The 17,804-nt window shown below is 33.7% G+C and overlaps 1 protein-coding gene across 1 annotated transcript; it reads right to left on the bottom strand.

Moving 5' to 3' along the window:
• Positions 1 to 17,504, bottom strand: LOC140444741 (dynein intermediate chain 2, ciliary). The gene is made up of 11 exons (XM_072536505.1): positions 17,366 to 17,504; positions 16,867 to 16,968; positions 15,741 to 15,945; positions 15,147 to 15,478; positions 12,697 to 12,967; positions 9,214 to 9,375; positions 6,354 to 6,604; positions 5,591 to 5,768; positions 3,864 to 4,092; positions 1,078 to 1,311; positions 1 to 194 (listed from the first exon to the last, which is right to left on the bottom strand). Exons 1-11 carry the CDS (start codon positions 17,432 to 17,434, stop codon positions 11 to 13), a joined length of 2,217 nt encoding a protein of 738 aa, XP_072392606.1. The 5' UTR covers positions 17,435 to 17,504; the 3' UTR covers positions 1 to 10.
• Positions 17,505 to 17,804: the final 300 nt, after the last annotated feature.

The following is a 17,804-nucleotide window of genomic DNA, read 5'->3' as shown; positions in this document are numbered from 1 at the left end:
GTTACATATACTACTGTTCTTCTGATCCAGCTGTATCAGGTGGTATGGTTAAAGTAACGGGTTCTCTTACTAGCGACAACAATCGGTCTAGTTTCATACATTGTAGAGTCCATTGATCTAGATGCTGTTGTTTTTTCGGTGCTTTGCACGGTATTCTTAGATTTGGTGATAGTTTTACTGTTGTTACACATCCCCTGGAACAAAGAATAAGGGTAATCTCATTTTAAACTTTCGTCATCTACTTGCCGCGGCAAATCAAGAAGAAATGGAAGACATAATGGGATGTCTGGAGGAGAAAAGCAAAACATATGGACTAAAGCTAAATAGGAGTAAGACAAAGATCATGATAGTAGACAGAGCTTATAGTAATCTTTAACACATTAAAGAAATTGGGGGCTTTGAAGTAGTAAATAGTTTCATATACCTGGGGTCCCTAATAACAAATGATGGAGGGTGTGACAGAGAGATACGTAGAATATTGACTATTGCTAGAACAGCTATGATGAAACTGGTAACAATTTGGAACAATTCTAGCATAACAATACACACAAAACTAAGGCTGGTAAGGGCACTCATTTTTCCCATAGCCACATATGCATCCGAAACGTGGACCTTAAAGAAAGCGGATAAAAATAAACAAGACGCTTTTGAGATGTGGGTATACCGCCGCATGTTAAGAATATCCTGGATTGATCATCGTACTAACGTATCGATATTAGAACAACTTAAAGTAAAGGATATATTGCTTAAACAAATACAACAGAGATATTTACAGTATTTTGGACACATTGCTAGAAGAACAGGTACGATGGAAAAACTGATAGTCGAGGGTAGAGTTGAAGGAAAGAGACCTAGGGGAAGATCTCCAAGCCGTTGGGTAGATCAAACAAAAATATTGATTAACCAAGGGTTAAATGAAGCCGAACAACTAGCCCAGGACAGGAAAGGATGGAGGGAAATCGTGAAAAAACTGTAAAGGCCTGATGGTGTCACCACATCCCAAAAGGGATTAGGACTGAGGAGGAGGATTATATTAGCCCTTTATGAACATTTTAAATATAAATATACAAAACTTACTTGTCGTCCCCTATCACGATTATTGGAGATTTATAGTTAAAGGAAAGTCTAGTAATTTTATTTTTCTTCTTTGAAACGATTGCTTGTACACAAATCGGCTTATATTTGTTGACGTTTAAATCGTAGACGCAAACCTTTCCTTCTGATGTGACGCATGCAAAAACTGTAGAAGAGTAAGGTGCCCATTTAACATCGCCTACTCTATCGCCCACGTCGAAGACAAATAAAGGTTCCCTAAAATATAAAGACAAAAATGTTATTAAAATTAACTGTTTGTGTTTTTCAATCAGTGATGGGAATAAAACCATAAAACATAAAAACCGAAAAACAAAATTTGTTATTTAAATTCAATTGGAATTTTTTAGAAAATTTCTTTGCCACATAATAGAATTTTAATAGAATTTATTGAGAATAAAATAGTTTATTATAATTTTTTCCATAGCTAATGTTAAAGTGTTGCTATAACAACTGTTTTGAGTAGATAAAGTATCACTTTAACCGCAAGGGTAGATAAAGTGACACTTTAACATCAAGAGTACATAAAATGTTTTAACTTTTTTTTATTCAATAAAATTTACAAATTCAAACACATTAAGGATTAAAAACAACTGAAATTTTACAATTAACATTATTAGAAATATTTATTTTTGGAGCATCACAACTTGTACTCGTTTGCTTAAACACTTGATTCGAGGTACTGGATTGATTTTCTGGTCCGCCAAGTATACACTCGGATACAGGAATCTTATTCCTTATTGACTCTTCAATGTAAGATTCTGCAACAGATGAAGATTTCCATCCACCTAATCGTTTAACTTTTACTAGATCATCTCCAGAATTTGCGAACATAGTAGCTGAAGAACGAAGGAAACAATGCCCCGTGTACATTTCTGAATTTGCAAGTTTCAAAAAATCTGCAATCTTCTTGGAGATATTATATATAGTGTTAATCCCCACCGGTTGAGTAGTGCACTTTTCCTGTCGGTAATTTACAAAAAACTTACTGTGAGGTACGTTTTTGGGGCGCAAGGCAATATACTTTCTCACAATTTCCAAGAAACTCAGTCCAATTTTCTTGTTAGTAATACAAAACGACGCTTCCTGCTTGGTATTAGTATCAGATAATGAAACGATTATCACCGATTTTCTGACGTCCACGTTAAACACTTCTAACTTGTACAATTCATCGGACCTAGTCGCTCCATGCACACCAAAAATAGCAATAACCTTCATCAACAAATAGACGTCATCAGGAGCTTCTGTCAGAAATTTAATAATGTCATCTGACTCCAGGATTTTGGACTTTCTAGCTTTGTATCCTCCACTCAGGTTTTTTAGTAAGGTGGTTAACTTGCTGAATTTAGAAATGTCACAATTTTCATTCACCAACAACTCTGCTCAACTCAACAACTCAACAAGTCTCGACTGACGTCTCGACGCTAAAAAACTCTCTCGAAGATAAAGTACAATTTTATCATCTTGTACAATAAATAACTATAAGTAGCTTCGTCTTTCTTATGTCAAAATTTTTGGACACTTCTCATCAATAAAGAACAGTGCTACACAATGGCACAGAAACTGTTACATTGTTTGTTGACTCTAAGAAGATATCTAATAGAGCGATGTCAACAAATATTAGTGAAAAGTTCAGTCGCCTTTTGTGTTTTGTTTCTTTTGAGAAAGAAATTAAGGCAATTCAGTTTAAACATATCAGTCATTTTATTTGGTTTTGTCGTTTGATGCTAAGTTAATGTCTTTATCTCTTGCCTTGCCAGAATGTTCTCAATTTTACAAATTTCCTTACGGGTTGTTGTTCACCTACAATATATCTGCTACTTTCATGGATTTTTTGTATCCACAAATGAAACAAGATTTTAAAGAGACAAATATTAACGCATTTTCCATAAGCTTTATTTTTAACGGAACACCCCGTATATTTTTATATTTTTAATAGCTCCTAAACGATTTAATCTTAACGAACTATATAATTTAGGGTCTATTATGAATAATACAGGGTGAAATTTTAAAATTATAAAGTGTAGAATCCACTTATGGAATAAAATTGGTTGTGACCTTATATTAGACAATTATGAAAAAAGATGGGAGACCTCGACTTTTAAATTCAAATGTGCGCTTTTTAAAGATAAATTTAAATGTACAGGGTGATTCACGTAAGTGTAGCATAGTCCATCATTTTTATTTTTAACGAAACATTATGTTTATTGTAATGTTTTGAAAAGCTACTTAACAAACTCATCTCAAAAAGCTATTATGAATAATTCAAGGTGAAATTTTGAAACAATGTATAATTTTGGTCAAGAACCGATTTAGATACTGATATTTTTTTAAAACTTATACAGAAGTAAAATACTTCAAATTTGTATCTTGGTATAAAACGTTTAATTTAAAACTTTTTAAAAGTGTCGTCCAAAATTTACACGTGCTTACAGTAACGTTTTCGATCTAGTTCAGATCATCCTCAGTGCCTTCTTTTTGTACTTGAAGCTAACACTAAAATAGTAGCGGTGACATCAATATATGGTTTTACATGTTTAAAAATTTAAATTCTAATGCGAGCCTAGGTCGATAACAATGGATAAAGATTTTAATACTTAAAGAGCAACATGTTTCTTTGCTCGACTTGAACACGTGGTTCTTGTCAGTTAAAACGACAGAGACCAACTCTTTAGTTGGCCGACACTATATAAGGATAAAGATAAAGATCGATTAACGCAAGGTTAATTATTTCTATAAAAATTATTTTATAAATACCCTTCCTAACTTACAGTCTATTGTCTTCCCATACTTTTACTCTCCAATCCGAACTGCAAGATATAAAGATATCCGTATTATATCTATTAAAGTCTATCCTGTAAACTGGTAGCTGGTGTGCCTTGTATGTCAAGAGATACATCGAACTATACGCCACGCTACACTTGAAAATTAGTCCTTCTTCGGTTCCTACTAGATATATTTGTGGTTTGTTGGGATGAATTTTCACGCAACTTGCGCATGCTACAACGAATAAGAACATTTTAATTTTTTAAAAGTAGTAGTTTAAATAATACAACTTTTGATATAATATGTAGTTCATAAATTGCAGTGGAGAAACAAGATATTATTACGGCATTAAAAAGTGAGTGGTAGAGCTTCTGGCCTTTAGATAATTCGCTAAAGCACTCTAGGTGCAGGGCACTATAAGAAGAAGGTAGAGAAAGCTTGGTTCTGAATCAATTTGGTAACTTTACCATCAGGGTTTCCGATGCCGATGACTAGAAGTGTCTCATTTGACCTAAATATTTTTAAGAAGTAAAAAAAGTGATTAACAATGACCAGAGGGTTGTAAGAAGTGGTTGTTTACAACTGGATCTTTTTTTAAAAATAGATTGATTTGATTTTTTCATACACAACTAATTTTTTGACTCACCCATACGTTTATTAACAAATAACACATTTACTTTAATCAAATGAAAGTCAGATATCGAGCACAGTTTAGTTATTAACTCTTGCCCAAGTACTTTCGCTCCTAGAGCATCTTCAAGGGCATTTCGTCAAATTTAGCCTATTCAACAATCGATTGAGAATGTGATAAACATAATAATATTTATTTAAAGGAAGAATTCAGGAAGCAAACAGATGTATGTACAGCCTCCACAATACTATTAAATCTAAAAGCCTAACACAAACATCAAAGATTTGCAATATCATTTTTTTTACCTTTAATCCTAAATACAACTTATCTGGCGCTTCAAACAAAAATTTATCAAACTCGGCTTTAGTGAAAACTTTAGACTTCTTTGCAGTATATCCTTTGCTTGTTTTTTTCAGAAAGGCACGTTACTTTAAAAATTTGCTTATATCCACATTTTTTCTAATAACTAACTCGGATTTTATCATAGAGTATCGTGACCACATTGTAGAAGATTTCCATTTATTTTCATTTTCCATTATATTGTATCGCACCACTCTTGGAAGTGCTTGTACGCTAACCGATACTTTATTCCGGACTTGGAGGGCCCCAAACGTGCTATTGCATCATTAGCCGCGGACTCAATTTCGTTTAGGTTTTCCATTTTCGCACTAAATTTGCGCTTGCGGTTGCAACAACAATAAGCTGTCTTTAATAATTGCAAACAACTGTCTAACAACTGTAACCAGGGAGACGTAAATCCCACCGATGACTTAATTATTTTAATTTCTAACATCTAGATGACTTTGATAGTTGTCACAGTTAATTTCGAGTAAAAATAGCGTATGAATTGTACTATTTATGGTTGAAAATTGCTACGTTTGAAGAAAAAATAGTATACTTTATTCGGCAAAGAAGCGACTTTTCTTGACTTGCCCTCTATTATATCGGGCGCGTCAAGAAAAGTCATGCTTCTCCGCCTTATAAAGTAATATACTATTATAGAAACTTATTAAAATTCTTTACGGATTTTGTAAAAACTTTGCATACACTTAATTGAACTTTATTACTCTTTATCTCAATATTAAATAAAGTGAAGTTTACCTTTAACTTTGAGCATCGTTCCATCAGGTCCAGGTACTGGAGCTTGGTCTAAATATAACGTTGTTATAGTAGTAACGGACAGGTCATTTTGCATAAGTACCCAATTATTTATTTTTCCATCCCCTGCCACTGAGAAGAAGTTGAGTTCTCCATCAGGTAAATCAGGTGCCCATTTTACCTAAATAGCAATCAAAAAATAATTTAAAAATCAATGAAGCTACATTTTTGTAATACTTGAATTTAACATTTATTTAATGTATATATTATTATTTATTCTATCGATCATATGAGTTCGATCAACTATCAAAAGGTGGAAATAATCCTTAATCGCTATCTCGTTGACCATGACCGTAAATATTTCTGCTCTTTTGCATTCGAACTATTTTTTATAACATTTTTAAGATAGTCTCAGACATCGTCTGAGGGTCAGCAGCAACCCCTAGTGGGAATCTTACGTTGTCATGTAGGTTATCTGAGAAATATTTAAACATCACAACATAATTTTAAATAAAATGTAAGACATAATAAATTTTGTACCATTTAAAGGGTTTTTATCCAGGTAATTAGTGGTTTAACTAATGTGCACTTAGTAACATAACCCTGATAATGCGCTTTTAAGTCCGAAAACGTCTTTTTATAAAGGATTTTAAATAAAAAATTTTTAAGTAAAGAATAAGTTAGATAAAAAATTTGGAAAAAGGAAGAAAAACTATTCAAAATCAATTTTTCTCTCAAAGTAAGTAGTAAAAAAAAATGTAGTTACCTCCCATACTATACCTCTATGTTTATTAGTTACGCTATTGCTTTTATACGCTGGTTCTTTACACGTTGCTTGTACATTGAACACTTGAACGCTGCCATCATAAAGTCCAATCACTACCATGTACGGATACTTAGCGTGAATATCAACACACATTACGGCAGATTCGGTCATACAAATGTAGTCCGGAAAAGACGGATTCTTGATAGTAAAGAGACATAGGCAACCGTCTGCTATGGGTTTTGTGTAATCCACTGAAATAAAAATAGATGATTAATGGAACATCATTGCAGAATTCCATAAATTAATAGAAATGTAATAAAACGCGGTAAAAATAAGGATATTCATCATTAACATTGTCTTAACAACTCTTTTTGGGTGTTAACCTGTTCAAGAATTCTACATTTTAATCTATTTTGAGGTTTGTTTTTCAAATTTTTTATTTATCAGACTATTAAGCGGTGTGTATTATCTATTAAATATGTTTTTGTTAAGTTTGGCTATAAATTACTGCTCGATATCTATAGTGGAAGCCACAGTTAGAATGGAGTACAGATAAGATAGGCAACTCTACATAGAAGCTCCTAACCACGATATTAAAATAATACTAGGTGATCTAAACGCAAAGGTAGGCACAGAAGACTACGTAATACCGATGGCAGAAAGATATAGTCTACATGAAGTTACAAACGATAATGGATCACGTTTGGTCGATTTTGCGACAGGCTGCAACTTAGCCATCAAAAGCACCCAGTTCGCTAGAAAAAAGATCCACAAGGCAACATGGAGATCAAACGATGGAAGAACAAATAATCAAATAGATCACGTATTGATTGATGGGAGACATTCTAGCAGCATAATAAGTGTCAGAACTATGAGAGGGCCGGACAGCGACACAGACCATTTTCTCGTACAGGCCAAGCTCAGAACAAGAATTTCAACACAAACAATAGATAAACACACAAAGATCGAACGATGGAATGTGGTGAAGCTTAAAGAAGAAAATAATCAAAGACAGTACCAAGTAGAATTAAGAAATAGGTTTCAGGTTTTGGAAATAAATGAAGAAGAATTGATTATCTGTCGAATCCATCAGAAGAAAAACGTATACGATTCCACAGGGAGAGAGCTGCAGCTAGAAGAACACTTAGACAAAAAAAGAGACAATATCTACAGCAACAAATTGAAAAAGTAGAAGGAGAACACAGACGAAATCAAAATAAAAATTTCTACAGAGAAGTAAGACAACATAAGAGAGGCTCGTACATAAGCACACCCAACTTCGTAAGAGATAAAAATGGAGAAATGCTGGCTGCCGAAAACAAAATAATAGAAAGATGGGCTGAATATTTTGAAGAGCTCCTAAATATCCAAAATTTCACTGATGAAAATAAATAGAAATGGCCTGGCAATAAGAAATAATGCCGAAAGAATGGTGTGGTAGTATTATTGTACCAATACACAAGAAAGGAAAAAAGGAATCATGCATGAATTACAGAGGAATCTCACTAATCAACACTACATATAAAATATTGGCTTCCATATTATTAAAAAGATTAGTACCATACGTCGAAGAAATAGTTGGTGACTACCAGTGTGGTTTCAGGTCTGGCAGATCGACTATTGATCAAATATTTACAATAAGACAAATGCTTGAAAAGTATTGGGAATATAATCACGACGTGCATCAGATTTTTATAGACTTCAAACAGGCTTTCAATTAATCGTGCAACATTATGGAAGGCAATGATCGAGCTCGGCGTACCCAAGACACTAGCTGCGATAACACAAATGTATGTAAGTAAGTCTTTTGCACAAGTTAGAATAGGGGGAAAATATCAAATGCTTTCTGCGTAAATTCTGGACTGAGACAGGGAGATCCGTTGTTCCCGTTGTTGTTTAACCTGGCCTTAGAATATGTCATGCGAAAAATATATCCAAAAATCAAACCAGACATAAATGCTCGAGGAGCAAAAATCATACTCGCCTTTGCCGATGACGAAGACGCAGTAACACAATCAACATTAGAAATTAAGGATATTTTCTCGAGCTTTGAAGAAGCTGCATTAAACATCGGTCTAAAAATAAATGAAGACAAAACAAAATACATGGTCGTCTCAAAACATTACTATAAATGATCACAACTTCGAAGTGGTTAAAGAATTTAAATATCGAGAAGCAACAATCACAAATGACAACAAATTAGAGCGAGAAGTTGAAACGAGAATAATGACAGGAAACAGATCTTTCTTTGCAATGCAACATCTAATGAAGTCAAACCTTCTTTCACGAGATACAAAAATCCGGATATATAAGACCATAATACGACCAGCAGTCGCATATAGAAGCGAAACATGGACGCTAACAAAAAGAGAAATAAATAAATTGCTGGTGTGGGAACGTAAAATTCTTCGAATGATATATGGCCCTTGCAGAGACAGCATAACAAACGAATGGAGGGACAGATACAATAACGAGCTAGAGTCCCTAATCGGAAAAGAAAATCTAGTCAGATATATAAAGGCCAATAGACTCAGATGGGCAGGGCATGTGATACGCAGTAACGACAATCGCCTTATAAATAATGTGTTCTGGGAAAGGCCAGAGGGAAGAAGGTCTGTAGGGCGGCCTAGAAAAAGGTGGAAAGATGCAGTCAAAGAAGATCTAGAGAAAATGGGAGTGCGACAATGGGAATTACTGGCACAGGACCGACAAACATGGAAGGCAATAATAAACGCGGCAAAGACTCACGAAGAGTTGTAGCGCCATTGATGATGATGATGTATTTGTCGTGCCATATAAGATAAACTATTTGGATTTTTTTTTGTGTATATGTGAAGAAAATAGTTTAATTTGTACTTACAATATCCAAAACAAACTGCAAATAAGTCATAATAATACGGGTTCCATTCTAAGTCTGTAACAGTATGTTTAATTGTTTTATTATAAGTAAATTTCCATAGAGGAAGCAGAGTTCCTTCTTCTTCGCGATATTCGTCAGATGGATCTTCCCAGTATTTGTAATCTAGAGAAAAGAAGAAAAAAATACATCAACATTACAGAATTTATTGATATCTTTGTTAATATTAAACTTTTAAGCGAAAATAACAAAGTCGTAGTGAACGTGAATCAAAAAGTAAGAAAATTAAATGCATAGCATAAGACAATCAGCGGCAGGTAAAGACGAAATACAAAACGAATTACTGAAATATTGTGAAGCAGCAGTGACAGAACAAATAACAACATTACTTAATAACAAAATTATAAAACAATAAAATATCGAAATAATGGAGAACTAGCGAACTAACTATTTAAACAAGGAGATAAAAAATAGTCAGAAAACTACTAGAGGTATAAACTGATTAAATACTACCCTAAAACTTACAACTAAAATTTCACAAGAACTAATAAATCAGAGGATCAGTTTAGCCAGTGGCGCACCCAGAATTTGTCTCAGGGGGGGGTTTTGACATTTTTTTATGCTACCTCCATTTTAAGCTCCTAAAATTTGGTTTTTAATTTATCTTAAAGTACCAAAGACAGCAGTGCCAAAGATTCAGGTATCTATTATCCTGCCTACCAACTAAAACCACTTTCTCTTACTTTTGCGCAGTTGACTGTCGCACATACCGTACTCCGAAAGTGGGATATCCTCTGTAAGGCTGACGACATTTTTGGAACACTCCCTTCTCTTATCTAAATCTTATCTATTGTTCTGAAGCCATTTTCTTGTGGCATTTTAAAGTAATTACTATTTGATGGGAATAAGCCACAATTGAAGGTTAAAATAAGTTTATTGACGTTTGACATTAATCCAACTTGTAAATACAATACATTTTGGAGACGGCTATCGCCGTATTCCCGTTCTCCTCCGCCAATCTGCCCGGTCCAAAGCATGCTCCTCCTCCAAATCTCTCGATTCCATCTCTCTTCAAATTCCCTCATTCCGTGAGCGTCGAGGTCTACCTCTTTTTCTTCTTCCAGGGGGCTTCCATTTGTAAAGTTCTTGGTGCCAACGTTCGTCAGGCATTCTCAATAGATGTCAAAACCATTTTGAACCTCTTCTTTCTATTCTGTCAATGAACGTTTCTGTAGCATTCATGTTATTTCTTATAGATTCGTTGGTCTTCCTTTCCTGCCCTTGATATTCTAGCACATCTCAAATAATCCATTTCAACTGCCAACAATCTTCTCTTCAGGCCTGCATTAATTGTCCATACTTCAGAGCCATAACAAGGAACTGTGCCATGGTTTGCCCTATTCTTTGTTTGTTCCTTTTGGAAATGTTGTGATCCCACCATAAGGAGTTCAGACATCCTACAATTTTACGTCCCTGATTAATTCGGTGTTTAATTTCGGTTTCTCCCAAGCCGTTCTTAGCAATGAGTGCACCTAAATATTTAACTTTTTCCACTTGTTTGATTTCCACGTCCTCGTCTATCAACACTTCAAACCTTGCATCTGAATTGATAACTAAATATTTTGTTTTCTTCATGCTGACTTGTAATTCCCATTTTAAATATTCTCTGTATAGACGCTTAATCATAAATTCTAGATCATAAGAATCTTGAGCTAGGACGACTTGATCATCCGCAAAGTTCAGGGAGAATAGTACGTCATTTCCTATAGGGATTCCCATTCTCTGACAGTGGTTTTTCCAATTTTGGAGGGCTGCCTCAATATATAAATTAAACAGTAAGGGTCACATACTGCATCCTTGTTTTAGTCCTTTAGTTACTTTTATTGGCTCTGATAGTCTATATCCGATTTTTAGGTAAGTAGTGTTATCCCTGTATACTTCTGTGATTATTCCTAAAAGGTTTGAACTAATGTTGAGTTGTTGTAAAGCTTGTCACAATTTAAGTCTTGTATCAACTGTATCATACGCCTTTTCTAGATCGATGAAGGCTAGATGTACTTCGGTACCAACCGCTATTCTTTTTTCTATTAATTGTTCGAGTATAAACAAGTTATCAGTGCAAGATCAAAGATAAAAAATTCAAACGTCAATAAACTTATTTTAACCTTTAATTGCGATTTATTCCCATTAAAATAGTAATTACATCTTATCTATGTCGTTGGCCCAGTTGGTGTTTCACTTCTTCTTCTTTCTTTTTAATGGCTGCTCGGATGTAATTGTGAACACTATTCCATCCCTCCGTATTTCCCGTAATCTTCACGATCATGTCTGTTACAGTCATAGGGTTCATACCTATTTCTTTATACATTCTGTTTCTCTCCACTGTACATCTATTACACTCTAGCATTGTTGGGGCAACAATGTCGGAATATTCGCAGTATGGACATTTATCTGTATCTGTCTTTCTGAACCTTTGAAGATACACCCTAAAACAGACAATCTACCCAGTCCCTTAGGCTCGGGATCAGCATCTTGGCCCACTGGGCAACATCTTCCTTGGTGTTCCACTCTTCTTGCCATCTTTCCATTGATATTCCCCTTTCTTCTTTGTTTTTATAGCTGTTGTCAAATGCTTTCTTCTCTCATATTGATGTCTCTTTTCTACTGCTAACACATGCAGAGGAACACAACCCGTGATAGTCTACAAGGCCGCCGCAGATACAGTCCTGTAGGCGCATGCTACTCGCAACAGACTCGTTCTGTCTACTTTTTCGTAAGCCTAATATTAGGTATCTATATCTAAATATAATGAAAAATATTATTATTTATTGTGTATTTATACAATAATTGTTGTGTTCTACATATTAAAGTGGTAATTTAATTATTCAATTAGCGATTTGGATTTTTTGTATTGTGTGTGAAAAACAAGTTACATTTTTCTACTATTCTTTATATATTGTTTACTTTATATGGCCTGGGGGGGGGGGGTTTAACCCCCAAAACCCCCCCTGGGTGCGCCACAGAGTTTAGCAGATGAACAACAGGGTTTTCGTAGTGGAAGATCGTGTACAGACGCAGTTTCGATATTAGACTATTTTATTTTGTAGCCTTCTAACTGAATAAATTAAGCTAAGGAATCAAGCAGTAAGAGCCATTTTTTATTTTTAAAAATTAAAGTTGAGTATACAATATGAAACAGTGCATAAAAATTTTATGAATTTATTTTCGGAAAGTTATTGGGTGGCCACTTTCTTGCCGGTCAGTGTATATCGAAACTTGGTCGCCTGCTAAACTAATAACATATTAATAGATGTATGAATTAATGTCAATACAATGAGAATCGATACATTTTGCTGCTAAAAAGTTTTTTAAATTAGATAACCTAGACCAAAACAATAAGAAGCATTTACTTAGATGATACATGGATTTGATTAAATATTCCATTTATGTATGATTTAATATTAACAAATATTACAATCTACCTACCTTTAGCCATTTCGTTGTACGTATTCTGATTGATCATCCTCTCAAGCACCTTCGTCGCTTCGAACAATCTACCCTGCATGTCATCTGCAAGTTGTTGAGGAGTTTTCTTTACTACGACTTTCGGGGGTAGACCCATTTTTTCTCTACGTTCCCGATCTCTTTCTTGTTCTTGTACTTCGTAGTCTGCTTGGTACGCGTCGTAAATTACCCACTGGAGCACATTGGCAGAAAACGAAGCCATGGGAGGTGGTGTCGTTTGCGTTTCTTGAGACTATATGATTACAAAAACAGCCAAATAATGAAACAGTTATCATACGATTGTTAAATATATATATATAAAAATTAGATCAGTTAGCCAGTGTCTTATGACCAAACCAGATGTGGGTGTAGATTCGAGTAGAGGCCTTAGCGTTCCCAGAAACGTAATAATCTTTTAATCATGGACAATACGTCGTTTCAATTTATAATTCTAAGCATTTAAAATGTAATGTAAATACATTCACTGCTTGGTGATGAGGTTATTTAGTAAGTACTTTTAAGTTCACTGAAGATGGTCTGACAAGACCAAAAACGTTCTGAACAATTTGAATAATATATTTCGTAAAGCTACTCGCCAATGTACTTTTTTATGTCCGAGTGATAGTAGCATTAATTCCTGTTTAATTATTTTCTTTTAGTTCTTTATTATTTCCATTTTTTCGTTTGATTATCCTTTTTCTTCTTCTTATACTTTTATCTTTCGGTATTTTATCCAGTGGATAATAATAACATCGTCTATTGTTATCGGCAAATGCTGTAAAAAGTGAAGTTGACCAACAATTTCTAATGGGCGAACCCGAAAATCATAAAGTCATGGTAGTATACCTACTTAACTGTACTAGATTATTCGTTCCATACATTCTCTGATTACAATTCGGTTGTTTAGTCAATTAGAGTGAAACTAAAGAATGTAAAGCACCATATCTCCAAGAGAAGCATGGGTACAAGTCGGATCAAACAAGACAACACACATGCGGAAACAAAATTTAAAATAAACGAAAACTTAAGGAAAGTCAAAGAAGAGAATGCAGCAACTATTGACCAAAAATGGGGAAAAAATTCAACATGCCCTTGTTTGAGTTGGAAAAGAAACCCTCAAACCGCTTGGGGAAAAACAAAACCTTGGATGGCAGTAGAAATTCTTGAACTTATAGAAGAACGAAGAAAACATAAAGTAAAAGACCTGAATAAATACAAAGAAATTCAGAAAAACATCAGAAAGAAAATTCGAGAGGCAAAAGAGAGGTAGCTCTTCGACAGATGCAAGGAAATAGAAGATCTGTATAAAAAGTATGATAGTTTTAATTTACACAAAAAAATCAAAGAAATGACAGGTTCTAGAAAAAGCACAAGAACGAATATCCTTAAAAATGATAAAGGAGATATTATTACTGATATGAAGGAAATATTGTGTCACTGAAGAATTATTATTCGAAACCACAGATGATACCGGACCACCAATATTCCGGGAAGAAGTTATCTATGCCATCAAAAATACAAAAGAGGGTAAAGCTACCGGACCAGATGATGTGCCCATCGAATTGGTGAAGATGTTTTTGATGTAATGGTTGAAGTCACTCTTTAATCTAATAGATCAGACTGCCATAATCTCCAGACAATGGTTGCAATTGACCTTTGTGGCAATACCCAAAAAGCCAAGTGCAATATCTTGCTCAGATCACCGAACAATAGCATTAATTAATCACACACTTAAAACATTTTTGAAAATAATACACAACAGAATTGGTAAAACTCTTAAATATGAAATTAGTGATACACAATTTGGCTTTAAAAATGGTATGGGCACAAGAGATGCTTTGTTCGGCTTGAATATGCTGGCCCAGAGATGTATGGATATAAATCAGAACATGTACTTATATTTTGTAGATTTTGAAAAGGTATTTGATATTAAAAAGCAAAAATATTGACAGCCATAATTTGCGTTTTGCAGACGATACAGTAATAATGACGGATAACAACAATGATTTACACAACGTAATGCAATGATTTAATGAATGCTGTCATGAATATGGACTAAGGATGAATTTGAAAAAAACTAAATTAATGATCATGATCATAAATCAGCAGATACAAACATCCAATTAATGGTTGAGGATACTGTGATTGAGAGTGTGGATACCTAAAAATGCTTAAGAACATGGATGACATCAAATGTGAACCAAACCAAAGGTATTGAACATATACGCAAAGGTATACGTATTGAAATAGCACGTGTATCATGTGTTAAACTGAAAAAGTTTTTTTTTGTCGGGATATAAGGTTAGGATTACGCCTAAGAATGCTTGAAATAGCTGTGATGATTTCCAACCTTCAATACAAGATAGAACTTAAAGAAAAAGAAAAAGCTATTCCAACATCTCATCCATCTTCATGTTTGTTAAATAACTTACCCTGGTAGGATTGTTATAAGTCAACGCAGCTCTTTCACAAAAATTGAATTGATTAGTCAGTTTTCTGGGTTTTCCACCGGTTTTTGGCGGGGCTTTCTTTTCAATAGCTATCTCCCCTTCATCTTCGTCGGCTTCTTCGGGTTCTTCGGGCTTCTCTGGCTCGGGACCCTTTTCTTCTTCCTCCTCTTCTTCTCTGACAGTAACTCTGGAATCCGCGTCTTCTTCTTTAGCTGCCTCTTCTTCTACAACCTCCGGTTCCGGCTCTTGTTCATGTATGGAAGGTTCAGGTTCTTCTGGTACTAAGGTAACCTCAGAGGAGAAAAATTCTGAAGCTATAATAAAAAATTACAGACAATAAAAAAGATTTAAATCTGGGAATATTATTGCCACACATGCTTTCAAACTTGAATTCCTTGTTTTATGCTTAAATCAGGATTTAAAAGAAACTATAGTCGAATGATTGGCTTTACTTTCGTTATATATCATCATTGTATAGTTCTATACTACATCAGCAATATATAACCTTATGTTTATTACTTAATATCGGAACAGAAATAATATAAAAAAAAACAGTTGAATTTTTTTTTTACTTACGGTCAATTCCCATTTCAACCATTTGCTGTCGAGCCTCTTCTGAGTCTTTGTGGAGCAAAGTACCCTCTTGAGAAAATACTTTGACCATATTGCCTGGAGGTGGCAGCTGTACAAATGCTGCCTGTAAGTAGCTCCATTCTATGAGACCTTCCGGAATTTGTGGATTGGTTGAAGTGAGTTGTTTAGGTATTATTTCCTTTAGTTCCTAAAACATTATTGTAATATAATATAATAAAATATAATATAATTACTATTTTAATGGGAATAAGCCACAATTAAAGTTTTTTGACGTTTCAATTTCTCCTTCGGAAATCTTTATCAAATACAAACATTAATTAAAACAAGAAGAAAAGCACATTTAATTGCCTGCATACAAATAGAAGACCAAATGCTTTAACAGTTACAAAATTCGTACAAGAAGAATTAGCTAACTTCTTTCTACCAGATCCCATTCCTTGTGAAAAGTTCTTGCTGTTCTTATCCGATGCTGCATATTACATGTACAAGGCAGGACAACATATTTTGTTTTATTGCCTACTTTACTGTATCCCAAATGCTTTAATTTTTTGGTTTATTATTTTTAACAAAAACTAGGCAGTGTAAGCGCCTAGCGTTGCTTTAAGGCAACACTTAATATCTCAGAAATGCAATATCTGAGAAAAAATATTTTATGAAGTTTTTTTTTTAACACATTCATTAATAATTTTGCAAAAAATAATACAAAATCAATAATTTTTTAATCTCAGCGCTAATGTGTTAAAGGAAAAAAAAAGTAAAACTACAAATATTTTGTTTTTACAGGAAGCTATGTTATTTTTTTAAATATTTAAATAAACGATTTTTGCAAAATACATATTTCATTCCAGGGCCAATCTCCAAGAAAAATTAATATATTATCTTAATTTTTAAAGGTCCAAACTCTTTCAAAATTCAAACTTACTAAACATATGACAACATAATATTTAGTAATTTTTACATAACACATTTTTCACACAAAATACACATACACACTGAAGTAACACAAAATAAAGAGAGGCTGAGTGAAATAAGGCCCTTTGGTCGAAGGCAAAAGTTCATAGATAAATGCAGAAAAAAAATTAAAATATAAATTTTAACATAAACTTACTGCATCAGTTAGTTCTAACTGATCCTTAGGTTTTATTAGTTGCTTAGCCTTTTTCCATTCTTCTAAGTCATCTGAAGTTTCCTCTTTTTTCAAATTTCTTTTCTAAAATAAAGAAAAATTATAATTAGACATTAAAAATTGGTTGAATCTTTCAAATTGCAATATCTGACCTCTTTAACTTTCCTAACAAGAGTAGCTTTGAACATTTTTATCTTTAAAAACAAGCCTCGAATGATGTTACTAACTAGAAGGGCTCAATTTATATTCCGTATATTTGATAAAAGCTTTCTGTCACAGAGGTAGAAGATCGTGCATTTATATTGTTATTTATTTTCGGCAACCGATATTTCAAATTGCATGTTTAACGCTGAGAAGACGGATATAAATTCCTTTGACCTTTTACAATGCATCATCGCCTCTTATCGTACAAAACATCTGTGTGTTACCAATACATTAGTTTTCATAATGTGTTTAAAAAAAATGAGAGAGAAATATTTACCACTTTTTGAGCACCAGTATTGGCTACGGTGGAAGGGGATTTCTTAATATTAGCGGGGGGCATCTTCATTATGTTTTAGTATATTATTTAACACATGTATATGCGACAATTTCACTGTCTTATTGACAATATATGACACTTTTAGACGTAACAAAGTATATAAGTTGCTTGGCGACAGTGTGTTATTGACCAAACGTTTGATACTTGAACTTTTAACACATTACGTGCCATGTCTTTTATATACCTACCACATTTTTGCAAAAATCATGTCCTTCGTCTGTATGACACATTTCTATTCTACTCGTTTGAAGACATTTTTATTATTGATATATTTATTATTTATATTATATATTGATATATTTATATATTTATTGCTTACTTATTTTGATAAAACAATAGTAATACAATCATTATTTAGCAGCTAATATCTACTACTGAT

The sequence above is a fragment of the Diabrotica undecimpunctata genome, chromosome 6 (assembly GCF_040954645.1).
Source record: "Diabrotica undecimpunctata isolate CICGRU chromosome 6, icDiaUnde3, whole genome shotgun sequence".
NCBI lineage: Eukaryota > Metazoa > Arthropoda > Insecta > Coleoptera > Chrysomelidae > Diabrotica > Diabrotica undecimpunctata.
The sequence above is the reverse complement of the archived record's forward strand: the minus strand, read 5'-3'. Positions and strand labels throughout refer to the sequence as shown.